This window comes from Schistocerca cancellata, chromosome 8, assembly GCF_023864275.1.
Source record: "Schistocerca cancellata isolate TAMUIC-IGC-003103 chromosome 8, iqSchCanc2.1, whole genome shotgun sequence".
NCBI lineage: Eukaryota > Metazoa > Arthropoda > Insecta > Orthoptera > Acrididae > Schistocerca > Schistocerca cancellata.
Genome location: NC_064633.1, coordinates 251,246,022 through 251,266,473, shown reverse-complemented (window position 1 = coordinate 251,266,473; position 20,452 = coordinate 251,246,022). Strand labels below are relative to the sequence as shown.

The window sequence follows — 20,452 nt, the reverse complement described above, 5'->3', positions numbered from 1 at the left end:
CCCAAACCACCACACTTGGCTTCTGTCAGCTACGCCGCTCAATAACAGTGTCAGCCCGATTGCGTTCAATAAGGTAGCGTCAAACACCGTACCCGGTAGCCACTATATCACATATTGAAGCGGTATTCGACGGGAAACACTATATTTGATACACTGCTCGCGAGCGACGGCATTCAAGCGCTCATTCCCATTACTGCTGCTGGGGGTTCTGGTCAGTGGAAACCGGCGCATAAAGTGCGTGCTACCAGCCCAGCAATCAGGAGAGGACGTCTAACAGCTGACCGTCGACACAGACGTGTAAGCACCCGTATCTGTGCTCCAACGTAGAGGGAACATTGCTGTTAAATCTGTTCTGTCGGTTATGGCCATGGTGACAAGACGGCGGTAATGCTGCACTATGGTGACACTGCATAGTACACTACCAACCCCTCGTTGTGTACAACGCCCTTCGAACCACTGGTTTCACAAGCACAAATAGTAGTAGAAGGGTGGCATGTGGAAGATAGTGTCACAGTACGACAAACCCTTTTCTCAGAGATCACAATCTCACGAGTTGCGACAACGTTGCAGCAAAATTTTCTCGTTGATACAGGAACGTATTTACATGTTCTCTATTTCACCACGTACCAAATTTTTTTACATATAATAGGTTATTAATTAATTTCAGGTCTTCTTTTCTAATATTGTGAGCACGAAGTAAAACAATAATTTCAAGACTTTTTAAACAAAAAAAATACACCTGCGAAACTACCCTGCACCACAAAATTAAAAGGTCTTCATTTCCAAACCTAGTAATTGTCTCCCATTTGCGACACAGAGACTTGAAATTAGGTCTCCCTCCGCAACGGTGCTTCAGCGCGAATGTGTCGACATACTAAAAAAAAAAAAAAAAAAAAAAAAAAAAAAAAAAAAAAAAAAAAAAAAAAAAAAAAAGCAACAGCTCAGAAATTCATGTGAGGTTTAAGGTCGGTTAATGATGTCACATTGGCACCACATTGCACCACATTTCTGCCCAGTGTCACATTATGGGCTGGACGTCATACGCTCTCTTACCCACATTTCACGCTTTCTCTGACGCTTCTGCAATGGATGTGAGGACCGCGACACCCAGCATTAAATCATACTGTTTTCTTTTAGGTGGTCCACAAGAACGTTACAGATACACGATTTCTAAGAATAGCCGCGAAAAGAACTGGCGGTGGCACAAAGCCTGTCAGTGGAAACAACTTTTTCGTCGGGGCATTGACCCTAGTATGGCCTAAAGTCAAGCGCCAGCTCGCCAGTCGGGAACGACAGAGAAGAGAAGGCTGTGAGAACAAGTAAGCCAATCGCATGCTGACCGGACCACCCTCCAGGACGACAACGCGACAGCAGTGGCCCCTATGTGAAGAGAACTGGTGACGGCCGAGTGGAACACCAGCTTCAAGATTACGTTCTTGAGTAGCAGCGTCAACGTTAGGCACTTCGATAGCTGTTCAGGACAGACCTTTGTCAGTTAGCGATCAGCGGTCATTCCAAAAACTGATTATTTCATATGTCACCGTTTGCTTGCGTCACATCTGTATAGCTGCCAAAGTTAAGTATTGTACTTGATTAGCTGTAATAAAATTCATACGCGAACCGCGTATGCAGGCTTCCTAGACACGATGAGGTGAGAATGCCAACACGAAAACTTGTTCACGTTTCATGTCCAGAGCGGTTCTGTTTTGTCGTAGTCTTTTGTGTTTTGCTAGCTCCTTAATTGTGCCTCATTTTTATCTTGATTGGGTGTGTTTATGTGTTTCAACAGTGTCTCTTATAGACTTTTTGCTATCAGTGTTTTCTGGTGGGTGCTGCAGATATTTTCTTGGCTTATATGCTTATTTTTCTTTCTTGCATTCTCTGTTTATTGCATTTGCCTGTTCCAAAATGAGCAACCCACCTCTCCCACCCTTGCTCAGCCGCCTCGGCTACAAGCGACAGATGCAGCTCAGGTAACACAGATTTACAAAACAAAATGGTTCAAATGGCTCTGAGCACTATGCGACTCAACATCCGACGTCATCAGTCGCCTAGAACTTAGAACTAATTAAATCTAACTAACCTAAGGACGTCACACATATCCATGCCCGAGGCAGGATTCGAACCTACGACCGTAGCGGTCGCTCGGCTCCAGACTGTAGCGCCTAGAACCGCACGGCCACTCCGGCCGGCACAGATTTACAGTTGCAGACGCAGCGTACTGCAACCCTTCATACCACAGTACAGCAGTTATTGGCGAACGAAACGCCTAACGCTGCGCAACAGGCAGCAACTTTAGCTCTGAGTGCCATACCGCCATTTCGCCAGTTTAACGAAACAGAAGAGGAATGAGCCGAGTGGTTGCAACAGTGTGAAGCCCACATCATTGTTCACAGAGTATTAGGTACTGTGAAATTACATTACTTTTTGTCAACGGCAGGAAGTGCAGTCTTTCGCCTTGTTCAGAAATTGTTCGCTGACGCCACTCCGAGTAAACTTTCCTATGATCAGGTTACAGGTTCTCTAACTATTATGACCAACAAGTGAATGTAGTGGCAGTTGGTACCAATTCTTTCGTTGCAAGAAAAAGTCAGAACAAACTTACCGTGAGTCGCTAACAGATTTGCAAGGTATGCCGACAAAATGCAAATTCAAATATGCTTGTGGTGCTTTATATATTCAGATGTTACGTTGCGTGATGCGATCGTCTACAATGTACCTGATGTCAAACTTAGACAACTGATTTTGAAACAGCCAGACCCATCATTTCAACACGGAATGCAAATTTTCGCTCAGTGTGACTGAGGTGCCGTAGCGGTCAATAAATTTGAGCAGTTGCCAATTTGTCCGGTTGCATCATCCCTTGCTCACGACCAGCCTAGTACGCAGCAACGGCACTCGCGTACAAAACCACGTAAACAGTTCTCTAAACTGGCGGATACATTGGTGAAAAGAATTAAGTCATGCCCTCAGTGCTCTTCATGGCACAAATGCCAAGACTGACCACCCATACAAGCACAGTGCTACGCTTGTGACAAGGAACGCCACGTACAATCCGTTTGTTTGCAACGGAATAAACATAAGAATTTTGTCCACTCACAAAAATCTAGTCAAAAGGGCCACGTAATTAAGGCATTGTATTCAATGCCTGCTACAGGCATTAGCAAATCTAGCAAGCAAACTGTTTCCTCAGTGCTATGCCAGTCCAACACACTTTTTGTTCATTTGCTTCTTAGTGAAAAACGTATTAAAGTTAAGTTGGACACGGTTGCCTCTGTTACACTGCTGTTAGGCTCCTCAAGCCTGTCTAGACTAGCATGCACCTGACGGCTTATAATGGACAAGACATTCGCGTTCTCGGAAAATGTACTTTGGCGCCGTGTATCGCTGGCATACGCAAAATGTTTCACTATACTACAATCACGCTATTATGAGAACATATTTGGGATTGATTCGTTTCATTCGTTTAGGTTTCGAATTCAGGACTATGTATTGTGTCAGTGACTGCATTCAATGCCAAAGAAAGAGTAGCTAGCTTGAAGAAAGATTTCCCTGAACTCTTTTGTAAGGGTTTAGGCAAAGCTAATAGTTTTGTTGCACATATTACTGTGAATCACAATTACTAGCCGCTATTTTGCCGGGATACAACTGTTCCCATTGCATTACGGGATAAAGCAGCTGCAGAACATAAAGAATTGCAAGGTAGCGCGATTATTGCGCCCGTACAAGCTAGTCAATGGGCGAGTCCACTGGTCTTGCTCTCCAAACTTTCAGGTCGCATTCGCCTCTGTGTTGACTTTAAGTTTACAGTCAGCCCACAAACTGTGATTGATACTTATCCATTGCCATGCCCAGTGGATCTCAAGGGCAGATTATTCGCTGGTCACCACTTTCCACTACTGATCTGCGCGATGCATATCTTCAAATACCATTAGATGAAGACTCTCTAAACGTGTGAGTTGTGAACCCTCTTTTGGGATTTTTTAAATATTTGCGATTACCTTCAGGCAGTGCTTACGCACCTGCCATTTACCTACGGTATTTGGAACAGCTGACTGCTCAAGTACCAAACTGTTCAAACTATTTGGACAATATTGTTGTAACAGGGCCGTACACCTGAAGAACACGTTGCAAATTGGCGTGCTCTGTTTCGTCTGCTATCTGATGCGGGACTAAAGAGTTGACTGGAATAGTATTCTTTTTTTAAACCTGAGTTGAAGTATCTTGGTCATGACATGAACAGTCAAGGTGTACATCATCTTCAGTAATATTTATTCGCCATACAGGACCCGTCAGCTCAAAGAATTTGTTCGCCATACAGGACCCGCCAGTTCAAAGAATTGCAGCCAGACTTGGGGAAAATTAACTATTATATTGATTCATACCGAAGGCTGTACAAATCGCAGCTCCGCTGCATCTCTTGCGTCACAAGAATGTGCCCTTTGTTTGGACAGATGAGTGTCAAGTAGCTTTTCAAAAACTTAAAGATGCACTGCTCAGTGATCGAGTGATCGATAGTTGATTCACTTTGATCCTGACAATCCAGACGTGTTTCAATTTGACGCTTCTCCTTATGCATCAATTCAGTGCTTTCGCACAAATTTGGTGCTTTCGCACAGATTTGGTGATAATGGCAGGTCTATTGCTTTCGCATCAAGAAGTGTTGTCGAAAGGTCAGTGTAACTATTCACAAATAGAGAAAGAGACATTGGCTATCGTGTGTGGTGTCAAAAAATTCCACCACTATTTGAATGGCGTAAGATTCTACTTAGTAATGGATCACTAGTTATAGCAGTCCTTGCTTCATCCGCTTAAGCCGGTACCTGTACGAACTGGCCACAAATGGTAGAGATGGGCTTTGTTGTTATCTCAAGACCAGTACGAGATTGTGTACCGTCCGACAGTTCAACATGGTAATGCGGACGCACTTTTACGTCTTCCGATTGGCTCTGATACTGACTAGGACGCCTCTGCTTCATCTTGTTGTCACATCGATGCTCACGATTCTGAATTGGTTCAGGCTTTTCCGCTGAACTATAGGATAACTGCACAAGCGACTGAAGCTGATTCAAATTTGAACATTTTGCTAACATACATTCGCATATCTAGGGCTCGCTCATTGTACAGTATAAAGAACTCTGTAGTGCGCCGATACTCTGCACGTCGGCATAGCCTCGCTATATAACAAGGTGTGATTCTTGTTCAAAATCAGAGTGAACGGTCACGTGTGTTGATCGCCAAAGCTTTGCAAAAGGAAGTGTGGCAGTTACTTCACCAAGAACATTGGGGTTTGTTAGTCCGAAACAGTTAGCGCGTCGATACTGTACCTGGCAGGGTATGGACACCCAAATAGAGCAGATGACGTCACAGTGTCACATATGTGCGGAAAATCAGTCCGCTCCGCCACAGAGATTCTCTGCTTGGCCTAAGACGCAAAGTGTGCACATACACTTTGTGGGACCTTTTCGAACGCACTTTGGTTGATTGTGGTAGACTCACATAGCAAGTTTCTTTCTCTGTGTCAAGGATCTTGGCAACGTCACGTGGCACAATTCAGGCGTTGTCCTCTATTTTTCGCAATAGAGGTTGCGTCATGTCATAGTGTCGGACAATGGCCCTCAGTTCACGTAAAATTAACTTGAAACATTCTGTGAACGAAATCGCATACAGCATCGAACTCATCCGCAGTCCATCACCGAAGCGGAACGTTTTGTCAGAACCTCCAAGCAGCAAACGGCCAATCTTTTCAACGCTCCCAACAGGGGTCAGGCATTACAACTGTATGCCGCCTCCTATCGTTCTCATCCACGAGATGGACCATCGCTGGCGGACTTGTTTCATGGCCTCCGCCATCGGACACTGCTCCATCTGCTCCACCCTTCTCAGCATCCGGCGCCGGAGGAAGGTCGCAAGTATTGCTTCGCGCGGCATGATATTGTATTTTTCAGGGTGTTTAGAGGTAGCAGGCGGTGGGCGCTATGCATGATCTTTCGTCAGCTTGGCGCATGCGTGTATCTCATGTCAGGCCCAGGTGGATTGCAGCGCCGAAACCATGATCAAATTCGCCACTGTTATGTGCATGGTGATCTTCCCGTATCTCTTCCCCCAGATTCACGGATACCGAGGACAGCACGGCGACAGCAGCCGCTAGAGGGCGACATCACGACACCGCCCGACGACACCATGGAAACGGAGCCTTCGCCTATTCCTCCTCCTCCTTCCGATGGAGCAGGACCTGTCCACGCCGCAGCAGTCGACGCTTTCTACATCGTGGTGTGGGCCTCAGGAGGTGGATGCCTACGCTTATGCGCGTTTTCCGGGGTACGTTTCTATTAGAGCGAAAGCCGGATGGCGTGATACGACCGGAAGTTTAATGTCCCCTGCAGCCACAGTTTACGGTCCATCAGAGCGTCCACGCTCCTGCCTCCTCTCCCGTAATCGTGCACGATATACGACGACGGTCATTTGCTTTGGAGGAGGGGGTGGGTGGGGGGGGGGGAGGAATGTTACAGCGTAAAGTCAAACTTCATCATGCCAGTCGGGAACGACAGGAAGAGAAGGCTGTGAGTTGAAGTCAGCCAATCGCATGCTGACCGAACGGCAACGCAACAGCAACAGCCCATATGTGAAGAGGACATATGCGCCGCGACCGACTGGTTACGGTCCAGTTCAATATCAGCTTCAACACTACCCATTTGGATAGCAGCGTCAATGTTAGGCACTTCGATAGCACTTCAGGACAGACTTTTGTCTCTTAGAGATCAGCGTTCAGTGCAAAGACCGATTATTTCGTATGTCGCCCTTTGATTGCGAAACATCTGCGTAATTGTCAAATTCCATATTTATATCGTTAGTTGTAATAAAGCTCATTCATACCTCTTTTTTGATAGCTTGTCTAAAAAACCGAGTACGCAGGCTTCCTAGACAGATTCCTGCACATATCGCAAACTCTTGTCACTCCCCATATTCCACAAGTCCGAAAGCCGGAGCAGGAAGATCTGTGTAGGCTGTCTGCAGTCGCCAAGGACTACAGGTGGTCCCTATGCAAATATATCTTTGAACTGAACTATTTCACATTCCGGGAATGCACAGCTGTAGAAAAAAGTATTGGTAGGAATAATTCTGCTAACAGTGATAAAATTGGTGGTTATTGAAACATAAACAGGTTCGAGGCCTACAGCTGCATCATCAGGTGCGACATTCATAGTAAAAAACAATGTACAGTGTCACCACTTTGTGGACACTGAAATTAACAAGGGAATGTCTAAAATATACTAATAAGATTAAAAGCCAAAATTTACTTTTCAGTGAATATTGTTAGTACTATCACGAACGAAGGGTACCAAAACTTGCTCTATTCATTGCTGATACATGAAACTTCCAATTACAGAGCTATGTTCTAAAAGTTGCCTGCGACTATAAACCAAACTGAAATATTTTGTAGTGAGAAGCCGCTTAAAATTTTTTCAAAAAAGGGGCCTGATTGTCGATAAAATGTTTCCGCTGCTAGCATAATTAGTCGCGGCACTACGGAAAATACTGTGTGAAATGTATCGCATGGCAGTACGATGATAGGGCAACACGGTGTTAATATATTTTTCTTTTGTTTCGTTTTTTGGCTTTTTTAAATTTATGGTTCTTTAACATTAACAGTTTAGGCAGAAAAATCAGTAACTGCATGCATAGTAACAACGTCATATATGCAGCATAGGCATTAGGTTAATTTTTAGGAACTTGCAGGCAACTTTGCAGAGAGCCACGTTTCTATGAAGATGAGCTGGACAGACTTGTGACAGTATTGGCAGACAGCATGAAGCTGCAAATCTGACTAACAACTGCATTCGAATAAACATCAGATTTCTTGACATGAGCGCTGCGGAATCGAACTGATATGTAACATTCTGCTGTCGAATGTACTAATGCAAGTGATGCTTCACGGAGAACTGATGTACAGTATTTACTGTGCGTGTACAACCTAACAGCTTCCTCGAAGGACAACTTATTAGCTTTGTTGGAAAGCTAATAAGGTGTTCTGTTTAATGTGACTCCAAGGCCCGAGTATCGTCATTACTGACTAAAATTAATAACCTGATACATATTCTTAATGATGCTTAACTTATTTTCTCCCGTTTCAACTTAATGTTATTCTGGTATTGCGTCCTTTGACCTCTACGAGGCATGCCAGTTCTGTTTTGGTTGTTTCGTTTTCCCTTGTCGGGTTTGCACCTTATTACGGTTGCGTAATACTAGCCGTCTGGTCTCACAAGGAGGCGTGGGACCTTCAGCACTTACGTGCAGGCCTTTCTCCACTCTTCGACTCATCTTCTGATTTAAGAGTGATTCAGGCCATTCCTACTTAGTGTTACCATGTTCACGAACAATAATGCACATGATATTACAATGAGACCTCTTTCAGATGTTGCTGCAACAGCGTAAACAATGTGTGGAACAGACGTCACTGTCATGTCATATACAAAAGTAAGTAATAAAATTCGAATATAGTCATGAGTGGCGTATTGTTTTCACAGTGAAGTTCCTTGCATGATAACTGTGGCTTCGAACCATCCTTGGCATTGTGAAGGAAGCTATTTTCGATATAGTGCCTCGACTGAACGTTGTGCTCGGAACACCACTTGTGGGTTAGGTTAACAGCCAATATCTTCGTTAATGCAAGTCGGGTTGAGCTTAAAGGAAACAGATGGGGTACAACGCTAATACACTTCCATATTTACAACAGTTGTGAACCTATTTTGGTCTTAGTTTGCGGAAGAAAGTACCTACTTAGTACAAAAATAGCGGATGCTTTTGTTTATGTTGGTTGGGCTTAACCCATGAACACCGGGCGTCGGTGTTGACCTGGGACGTAATGATGACGGTACACATCCTCAGAAACATATGGAATAGAACAACGATAACATTTATTTAGCTTTGCTACGTAAACTGTGATGACAAACTGAACTGTAGAGAATCTTGATGTCTAGTATTAGTTGTGAGGCAACAAGGTGTTGCAAATTGTCGAATCTAACAACTGCGATGTCCTGAGCCAATCTATAATTATTTGGTTAGTGCGTGTTGTAGGCATATTGGATTTAAGTCAGTTGTTTATGTCCACTATCTTTCTGACGACGTGGCTCAAAGTACACGGCTGGCATAAGCAGATTCGTGGTTTGCACTTCATCTTAGTACTAGAAACTGCTAACTCTTTGATTCAGAACGTAAGTTAGTCCCTGAAGGTATATTACCGATTATTTCTCTTTTAGGATGATAGAGAACCGAGTCTTATCTCGCTTCTCGCTGTTGAAAGCTAATAGGAAAAAAATCTGAGTAAGTGTCCTAGGCCTAACGATTCACGGGCTCTTAACTGGTAAGACATCCAATGCTCATCCGTCGCCATCACATGGAAATCGAATTTTTCGCAAAGTGAAAGAATGGTAATTTCTATTTACTGGCTTTCGCGAAGCGCCCATACTCCCATCTCAACAGTGAAATCTTAATTGTGACGACACGGCCGTGAGGACAACACAACACCCAGTCACCGAGCGGAGAAAATGTCCGATCAAGTTGGGAATAGAACACGTTCCCCTACGGTTGACAAACCACCGCACTTATACGAAATGAAGTGATGTCGATCTTTTGAGGAGAGCGGCTACATTGATCTCCAAAGTACTTATAGAAAGCATAGTCCGCACTACATTTTGATGGATTGGATTCGCAGAGCATCGACGCACTAGATGTTGAGTTGTTAATAAAAATTACAGGAGTGAATCATTTCTAGATTTGACATATTCCTTCTTGAGACCATTAGAATCCACGTGTGATTGGTAATTATTCACATAAACCATTATTCGAATCTAAATCAACTATATTCTATACTTCCGTCAACGCAGCGTGCCTCTCATCCCTGCATACCGCACTTACTGAGTGTCAGGACGCAATCCCTCAAACTTTCGTTCCAGTACTTCACCTGAACTTTCAAATCGGTACGTTTGGGAAATTCTCGATGGATCGAGCAAGAACTGTTGAGATATCAGCACCTTCAGGTGATTTAACCTCTTAATTTTTACTGACTTTGGAAACGTTCTAAGAGTGTGAAGCACACACTGGCAATTACTGACATAAATGTGCCGTTGTCGCTGTGGAGCTTGTAACGATCTTCATGGAGAAATGTTCTGAAATACTGTCGTACATTTACTAGATCCTGACTTTAAGAAAATACGGTTTTTTGTACCTATTCTGGGGATCTTACGGACGTTCCAGACATATTACTCATATAAGACGGATTAAAAACAATATAGTCTTAAATAACAAAAAACGAACCGCTTTTTGAGGTCTATCGTTCCTCAAAGTGTAATGTAAAACTTCCATTCATCAAAATAGCCGGTCTATATATACTACAATAAAATGAAACGGTGATGCTCTTTTCGTGTCGTAGTGCTGTTATAAGAGACCTCTTCAAAGAGAGCTGATGTCTTCTCGATGGTCTCACCTGTCCTCGTTGATCTCTTGGGATTTGCAGATGTGCTGCGTAGGCACGTTGGTCCACTTCTCCGCCAGGGCCACCATGGCGCCTGCATCCATCAGGCCGTAACCGAACTTGTGGCTAACTGAAACAAGCGACAGAAATCTTTCACCATAGGTGTGCCACAGTAACCAAATTACATTTCAGTATAGTACTCACTTTTCTGAAAGAGAATGAGACAGGTTAAGCCCCGGCTAACGTACACGGGGTAACACTCACCTTTACTCCATATCTAGTAACAAACTGTAAGAGAAGTATACTTAAAGAACACTGTGAGCTGTTTCTTTGAGTCATCAGTCGCCTGACTGGTTTGATACGGCCCGCCGCGAATTCCTCTTCTGTGTCAGCCTCCTCGTATCAGAGTAGCACTTACACTGTACATCGTCAGTTACTGTCATATGTATCAAAATATCTGTCTTCTTCTACAGCTTCTACCCTCTGTAGCACCTGCTAGTACCATGGAAGAAATTCCCTGAAGTCACAACGTATGTCCTTTAACACTCTACTTTCGTCCCGTCAAACCGAGCTAGGTGGCGCAGTCGCTAGCACACTGGACTAGCATTTGTGACGAGGATGGTTCAATCACGCGTACACCCATCCTGATATAGGTTTTCCGTGATTTCCATAAATCACTCCAGACAAATACCGGGATGGTTCCTTTGAAAGGGCACGGCCGACTTTCTTCCCCGTCCTTCCGTAATCCGATGAGATCGATGACCTCGCTGTCTCGTCTCCTTCCCCAAAAAAGCCAAGCCAAGCCAAGCCTCTGTAGTACCAGATCTCAAACGCTCCGATTCTCTTCTATTCCTGTTTTTCACAGTCCATGTTTCACTACCATACAACGGTGTGTTCTAAACATACATTCTCAGAAATTTCTTCCTCACATTAAGGCCTATGACTGATATCAGGAAACTTCTGTTGGCCAGTAATTTCCTCTTTGCCTGTGACGATCTGCTTTTTATGTCCTCATTACTTCGTCAGTCATGTATTTTTTCGCTTCCAAGGTAGCAGAATTCCTTCACTTCATCTACATCGTGATCACCAATTCTGATCTTAAGCTTTATGCTGTTGTCATTTCTGATACATATCGTTACTTTCGTCTTTCTTCAGTCTACAGCCAGTCCATAATTTATACTCAGCAGACTGTTCGTTCCTTTTAACGAATCCTGTAATTCCGCTACAGCTTCATTGGATGTAACAATCTCATCAGCAAATCTTAACACCTACGCAATTTCAATAATTTGTTGATTTGGGATCAACAAAAATTTGTCTATTTCATTAGGAGTTTATTTCAAATCTGTCACAGTTGCAGTACATATATTTTCGCGAATAATTCCGAGCCATCTCGTTTATTCTCCAGCCTGACTACTGGGACTTACAATTAAAGTGCTTGATCTTAATGACAACCATCTAAAATTGACAAATACGTACACCATACAATGACGGTACGTAATTGTTACAACATAAATACGCACACTGTATAAGTACTGTATAGATACGTATAGTGCGTATATGTATATTGTAAGATTTAACTACTGTCAATGTGTGATGCGTGTATTTGCCAATTTTAGATGATTGCCATTAAAATAAGTTCCAGCACTCCTTCAGTAGGTCAGCCATGAGAACGAACAATTCAATACGTAGCTAGTCCCCAAAATACATATGTACTGCAATTGTGACAAATTTGTAATAAGCTGATATCCTTTCACCCTAGAATTTTAGTCCAGTCATGAACCTTTCTTTTACTTAATCCATTCCGCCATCGATGTATAGATCTAAAAGTAGAGGCAAAAGTCTGCATCCATGCCTTAAACCACTTTTAATCGAAGCACTTCGTTCTTGGTCTTTCAGTCCTACCCAGCCCTCTCGCCTCTAGCACATATTCTGTATTATTCACCTTTCCCTATAGTTTCATCCATTTTTCGTAGATTTTCGAACATCTTTCACCTTAGCACATTGTTGAACACGTTTCCAAACTGACAAATCCTATAAAAAAGTCTGCATTTTTTTCTTCAGTCTTGCTTTCATTATCAAGTGCTACGTCAGGACTGTCTTTCAGGTGTTTAACTTTTTCTAACGAATAAATAATCGTCAATCTAACAGATCCTCAACTTCCTTTTCCAAACTTGTGAGTATTATTCTTCTCAGCAACTAGGATGCATGAACTGTTAAGCCATTTTTACAAAATACTCACACTTACCGGCTCTTGATATCTTCACAAACATGTGTTGATATGTCACCAGTCTCAAAGGTTCTATACATCAACTTGTGTAGTCAACAGCTTGCCACTTCCGCCAGTGATATTAGAAATTCTTACGGAATGGTGTCTCTCCCGTCTGTCTTATTTGATCATACGTCTTCCAGTCCTCTTTTAAATTTTGACTATTATTGGATCCCTTATTTATTCCATATCGAATACAATTTCTTATTCTATCACAATTTCTCCACCTAATATGTGCCTTCAATGTACTATTTCCACCTATCCGCCCTCTCCTCTGCCTTTAGCATTGGAATTCCCGTTGAACTCTTATTGTTACTGCCCTTGTTTTTAATCTCACCGTAGGTTGTTTTGATTTTTCTATACACCGAGTGATTCTTTCCGACGATACTTTCTCCATTTCTTCACATTTTTCCTGCAAGCCTTTTATCCTTGTCTCTTACGTAATCCCCACTTGTTTCATTCTGGAGTGATTTATATTGCTATATTTCTGTCTTTCGCCGGTCTGTGCATGTCTTCTTACCCAAGCTTTCCTTGTGGTTACCTTCGTTGTACCTACAGATGTTTCTGAACCACATGTGAGAGAAATTTTTAAACATGGGCTGTTCAAGTGAACAGGTTGCTGTGTTCTCCCCTATCACAATAGCCACATCTTTAGCAAACTTCAACCACATGTCATCATTCCCCATTACTTCAGTATCCTACTTTCTTCCACTCAGATTCTTCCGGACGATTCTGTTCATCTTTATTCTAATATTCATCACTACTAAATTGTGACCTGAGTCTACATATGCTTCTGGGTAGTACTTCCAGTCTAATGATTTCGATTGTGAACCATGATGTAATTTATCAGGCATCTTAACATGCCTTCCTCCTGTTGTGACGTTTGGAAAGAGTATTCGCTATTACTAATAAACATTTTATTCACAACTTAATTACGCCTTCTCCTCTTTCATTCCTACTACCGAACTCCTTTTTCTTCTAACTCTTTGCTCGGCTCCTTCCGCTACAGCCGCATTCCATTGGAAGATGAGGATTGGATTTTTGGCTCCCTGTATATACTGCATCAACCGTTAAATATCATTATAAGCTCTTTCTACCTCTTAATTTTCTGCTTGCAACGTCGACAAATGCACGTGAACTATTGTTGTCGGCTTTAGTTTGCTACCGATCCTCTTGGGAATTGTTCAGAATAGCTCACTCTCTGGTTACCTTCGAATTAATATCGAACCCCACTCCCGTTATACTATTTCTCGCTGCTGTTCCTATGACCCTGTATTCATCTGGTCACATATGTTCAGCTTTCCATTTCACTTCACTTACCCACCACTATATCCAGATCAGTCTTTGCATTTTACTTTTCGAATTTGCTATCTTCCCTAACACGTTCAAACGTCTGACATCCTACGCTTCAATCGCAGAATGCCACCATATTGTTGGTTACTTCATATTCTTCTCGTGGTCGCTTCGTGTAGTCCCCTCCAGGAGAGCCAGAGGGGGGAATAATTCTGAACGTTTTGTCAATCGAAAGATCACCATGAAAGTTTTCAGCTACAGACCATATAAACTGTGGATACATCTTGTGTGTCTTCACTGCATGAGTTTCCATTGCCTTCATCATTACCGATTATTTCGTTTTTTAAAGGTATTTTCCCCACCCTAAGGACAAGAGAGTGTCTTGAACCTCTGTCCGCTCCTCCACACTCTTTGACAACGTCGTTGGCAGAACAAGGATGACTTTTCACGCCGGAAGTCATCGGCTGTCATTGGTGATTACTTTTATTCAAAATAGGTTCTAGGACGTTAATTCATTGGTAGTCAAAGGCGATACCCATAGAGCGCGGTATGTCATTAACATTAAATAATAATAAAATTATCTGTAGAACTATTTTCTTCTGCGTGTTTAATAACAATATTAGCTTGTGAATGTGGAAAAAGAGTTTGTTCGCTATAATTCTTTGGATACATGGTGTTGTCACCCATTCATATGACCGACATAAATAGAAATTTATTCTTTGAAAGTTACTATTTGTTGGTTGTGCGCCTAATATTCATTAAGTTTATTGCCGCCAGACAAGTCCGCACCTTTATCTGCGAAAACAGTTCAGTTTTTCCTGCAAACCATTATATTTGCGCTAATATTAACCTTCTTTCTTCTTACTCAGTTCCTTTTCTCCAGATGGGTCGCAACGTTATAAAAGGTTTCTGTTACATACTGACAAAGCGATTAGCCGTATACATTGTTCGCCCACAGCAACACGACAGAAAATCATCGGAGGGTTTTGGGAAAGCTACGGAAAAACCATCGTATTAAATACCCTTTTTCTACAAACTTGTCATAGTAGAGTTAGGCCAATATGGTTTAGTTACTGTTGCTGCAATGTTCTGATATTCTACTGGCGGAGCCAGAAACTTTACTTCTCTCTTTTTTCTTTCAGTTTTCCTAACGGCTTTTGGACATCACCTACACGATCAGACAGAATCAGTTAACATTTAACTGTTTAACAATCGCAAACTGTTGAAATGAAACATCTGGAACAAGTACCATTATAACAACAATTACAGTTACATTCATTTTACTGAAATGGAGTCTGCAATGTTAGAAAATGAAATGTTACAAACTGAAAATAAATAAATTAATTAAAGAAGCTAAGTTGATAAAATAAGCGACACTTATTGATTTACTAAATTATTGTGCAAACAAGGCATTTCCTGTATTGCTATTTGTCCTTCTGTTACAAAATAGTACATGAGACCGTACACTTCTGGAACATCTGTCACTACAAGTATTTGACTGTTTCTTGACAACGCACTGCCAGACGATGTCGAAAGGTGCAAGAGAATTGTCTTTTATTTATTGTCTTCCGTCGCAACCAAAATCTCTTCCTCACCGCCAAATTCGCACGAAGGAGAACCGATCATACTGAGGCGGCAGAGATGAGTCCGTAACCTTCCGTGATCAAATGGAAGTCATACTTCATTTGAAAGTTTGTTGCCAAGGACACGATGGGAGACTACGTATCGCCGTATCCTGCACCAGAGCGTCCAGCTTTTCGTTTGGTTTTACTACACTAAGGGCCGTCACCCATAACATATCTGAGCTGACCGGCTTGCTTTTATCAAATTCTTCTGCGATATTTTCTCTGCGCCTTCTAACTTCATGTTTAATTTGATTGCTCTCTCAATATTTTCTAGTCAGAGAGTTTCTTGGGAAGGGAGCGGGACCCTGTTTGGTCTCGGCGCATTGCCGTGGTTTTCGCTTGGAGAGCAGCGCCATGGGGTGTGGGTTGGCCTTCCGCGAGTGATAAAAGACTGCGAAGACATCCGGGTTAGTCGGCTGTAGTGTGTCTACGATAGCTGTTACTTGCGTAGTGCTGTGGTCCGGCTTCCCATCGATAGGGGCACGTGTGCCTCGAAGGGCTCTATTAGCATCTACAAGAGTTGATCAGGAGACTGTGTGATATTTTGGATTCCTATGGAGCGGATTCCTGTGGGCTCTGCAATGTACTGGTGACGCCCTAACAGACAGTTATTGGAGTCTTGTCAGTTATTCTTACTCTGGTATCCTGTCATCCCCGTGTTAATTCAAGCTGGTCTAGAGAGCTGAGCTATGTGCCGGTGCTTTTCATCTATCGATTCCTATGAAAGCGGTGTGAATTTTTGTACTATTTATACTCTGCACGCTGTTGTTAAATCTGAAAGCGTAGTTATTTTTATTCCTATGTCAACGTTAGAAACAGTGCTTTGAACTCGAGTTGGTCGTGTTTTGTTAACAATCAAAGCAATAGCTACCGCACGTAACAAGTGCATAAGTGTGATCCCTTTTGTTTTACCCATGTTGGTTGCTTCTGGTAACAAGTCTATGTTTCAGTTCTTTCCACCCAAAAGTCCGTCTTCGTCAATGCATTGCAAAGGCCACCTCTATGACTGACGTTTTGTCAGAAACCCAGGAAGCAGCCATTTGACAGTAGGCTGTGTGCCATTGTTTGGAGCCAGGGCCACAAGTATTCTAGGTTTTAATTAGTTTTAATCAAATAACTGTTTTAATATGTCAAGTTTAAGCTAGTCAGTGGTAACTATTACTTGCTAAATTGCTGCTAAATTGTCAGCTACAAATTTATCACGTTTTGTAACTTGAATTTATGGAAGGCGCTTCTTAATTTTCCGCATCACTGAAATTTTATCGTAAAGCGCACTATAGCAGCTAAAATTTGGGGTAGCGGCGGTATATCCACTCAAAAGAATCTTAAAAAATCTGTTAAGGGCGGATACTTACTGTTTAAAATTAGCTTTACCTTTGCGAGAATATGTCCCACAAATGAGTCTGTTCTACCACAAAGTTTCTACATTTAAATAGTACCGCTTGAAACTTAATGACTTTGTTTCACAACATGTTGAAATATTGGCTGTAAAATTTTGTTCCTGAGCTACGTGTAGAAAGGCTTTTCTTTATAACAATGTAGGTCGTAGCATGCCCGTTGCTGAAATTTGTGACGTTACACAATTTCGTCGCTTCCTGCTTCAAGTTATCAATGAATTATCCCCACTGGTAACGTTTCATGAAAGGTATCGTTCGAAAACATCTTATGTATCTAGCGTAGTAATTTCTTCCACGTTGTCACGATGGAAAGAATTCGTTTTGTCGAGCAGCTGCAAGCGTTATTAGATGCGCCGGAATTGGAGGAGATTATTCTGCAGAAAGAAACACTTTAGAGACCACAACAGTCATCCTAGTTCTGAATCAAAACGCACTACAGGCGCTGCTACCTAACATGGAAAGTTGCAAACGGTGTAAATGGTTCAGTCAAAAGACGATGGTTTTTCCGTAGCTTTCCCAAAACCCTCTGATGACCCATCATGTTGTGGAACTTGGAAACATTTACACAAAATGGATGAGTGTCTACTTCAAACCGTATAAAACTGACTCCTGGTCCTGCAAGGTATGGTATATCCGGAGTAAGTGATAAGAACCCCTTGGCCGGCCGAAGTGGCCGTGCGGTTCTAGGCGCTACAGTCAGGAGCCGAGCGACCGCTACGGTCACAGGTTCCAATCCTGCCTCGGGCATAGATGTGTGTGATGGCCTTAGGTTAGTTGGGTCTAATTAGTTCTAAGTTCTAGGCGACTGATGACCTCAGAAGTTAAGTCGCATAGTGCTCAGAGCCATTTTGAACCAAGAACCCCTTTTCAATCCTGTAGGAACGATAATAACGGAAATATTGTGGAGGAGAAGACAGTTGAGAAAAATTAGATGGAATTTCGCTTAAAACCTCTATTGGTTTATTATTAGTGGCTATGTGTAGAATTCACACTGATGAGTCAATAAACAGCATATGGGATCAGGAAACTTGGAGAGGCATCTTCCCTGTTGTAACATCAGAGAAACGATTCTCTCATATCTCGTGTGTGCTCTGTTTTGCAGAGAAGTCTTACGGTAGAGCACGAAGAGCAAATGACAGTTTTGTACCTACTAGAGTTTTAAGAGAGAAGAGGTTGGAAACAGTTTGGAAGCTATAATTCTGGCGAAAATGTAAACGCAGATGAGCAAACAGACACGAATTCAGAATAATAACAACTTTTAACAATTTGTGAGTATTATGCTTTTAAATATTAATTAGGTTACTATGACTCACAAGAGCATGAAATATAGCTTTTTAAATCAAAAAGAGGGGTTGATCCAATAATTGTCTGCAGAGCAGTTCGTCACGAGTTCCATAATCTTTCTTGCATAATTCTATAGGCAATTCGTCTACTTCTGCCAACAAATGATTGGTTGGAATCGACTTCAGCGTTCCAAAACAGACTCCGCTGGCCTCATATTGACCCTTATTTAATTTTTATAAGATATTTTGTGTTGCTGAACCATAGTAGACGTATCCGTAATGGATATCAGGCCACATTAGAGTGCAGTTAAAAGTTAATGCAGACTCTCGCATCTGCTCTCCAACAAACGTCTCTCACACAGATAAGGATACCATTGCACCTCCACAGTTTAGAATTAATGTGGTGTGACCATGTTAGATTAGAGTCGGCGTAAAGCGTAGGGTCACCCCTAAAGAAGTGTACAATACTTTTCAACAATCTCCGTACGTACCAACTGCCTTGCGATATCGTGGAACTAAGGCCTGTATACCGGCGTGATAGAACGCAGGAGAAAAACGTTTCACCCCTCACGAGGCAGCCATCATCTTCAAATCTCGTTCGACGATGGGGTACTTTCTTTACATGAGGAATTCTTCTCCGGAATTATTGTAGCTCCTTAAGTTCACTGCGAGCCATGTTCCATGTTTCTTTGTTGGCATCCGTCAATGCTCCTGGAACCCATCTAGAGCAAAAATTTTTCGGGAACCCATCTAGAGCAAACCTTTTTAGACATTCTTAATATTGTGCACATCTCCGTTTCTTTTACTGCCACAGGGACTGAATATTCGTTCGCTGTTATTCGTTCACTATTACGCGTTTGTCAGACGAACCCAGTGGAAACGCTGCAGTCTGTGCAGCGATCGGTCTGCTGTTGAGCAGGAGGTCACGTGTGTAGCTGTGCTTACCTTCACCGGATAATCCTCTTGTTCGACGACTAACTGTACTGCAATCAACGGTGTCATCCCCATACTGCTTCTTTGTTATTGTGTTGTTGGCGCGACAATGGATCCTTACAACACCACGTTTCTTCTGACGAACATCAAGTTCAGCAGACATATCGATGGAGTGTTCGAACAGTGCAACTATCGGAAACAGATGGTACTGAATTTTAATATAAGCGGGGAGAATGTTTCTGTGACCTCCTTAAATAGCAAAGATATAAAACAAAAATTGGGTTTCCGATTAAAAAAGTTTTCCATTTCTGTTGGAGTGACCCTCGTATTTGACTCCTCTTTTGTCAGGCTGTATTAAGGGTCCTAGTCTTATGCTTCTCAGATCGTTTGGGCTGCGTCTGGTACGTGCGAGGCCGGGAGGGTGAGGCACTGTGCTGCGACGGCCGCCACTTGCTGCGGACTCACCCTTCCTGTTGACGCCGTTGAGCGCCCAGCCGGCCTCGCTCTGCAGCGGCTCTGGCCGCGACGTGATGAGCACCAGGTACTGCACGTCGCGCCACGTCAGGTTGGGGTTCGCCTGCAGCGCCAGCGCCACGATGCCCGCAGCCAGCGGCGCCGACGCAGACGTGCCTGCAGACACCGTGCACCGTACAGCGTTCTTCCCGTTTCCTCTCTTCCATCGTAGCAGTAGCGCGTGCCAAAACTTTCAGACGTCTCAGGACTGCTAGTCTAAACGAGCGATCCTTCTCAAATAATCCATCACTCCACACACCAACACAAATATTCTGTATGTCGGTGCCCACCTATTACTCTCGTGAGGTCCACTGTATTCCAATGTACAGAGATCAGAAAATAATTTGGCTTGTAGCTGTGCTGGTGGATCAGATGGCGTGGTAGGAAAGGGGCAATGGCAACAGACACCTCGTATAACTTATAGGCTACACATAGTGAATCTGTATACAGTCTTATTAAGAGGGTACGTTAGTAGCACCAATTACTGGATTAAAAAGAACGTTCAAAATCCACAGTCCATCAAAAGCAATAATTAAACATATAAAGGATCAAGCAATGCAAAACAAGATTGTCCACACGCTGCCAGATGGAAATCCCACGAAGCCATCAGGGGTAGAAACGTAACATTGAGCTATGTGCAAGCCGTGCCTGAGCCGCACATGTGCGAT

The 20,452-nt window shown here is 42.8% G+C and overlaps 1 protein-coding gene across 1 annotated transcript in view; it reads right to left on the bottom strand.

Annotated features, from left to right (window-relative positions):
- The window catches only part of LOC126095496 (furin-like protease 2), a 707,292-nt gene that overhangs the window by 178,797 nt on the left and 508,043 nt on the right, over window positions 1-20,452 (bottom strand). Inside the window, exons 9-10 of the mRNA XM_049910285.1 lie at window positions 19,737-19,901; window positions 10,487-10,604 (exon numbers count right to left, since the gene is read on the bottom strand). Coding sequence (XP_049766242.1) covers window positions 10,487-10,604; window positions 19,737-19,901 — 283 coding nt within the window. The remainder of the gene's footprint in view (window positions 1-10,486; window positions 10,605-19,736; window positions 19,902-20,452) is intronic.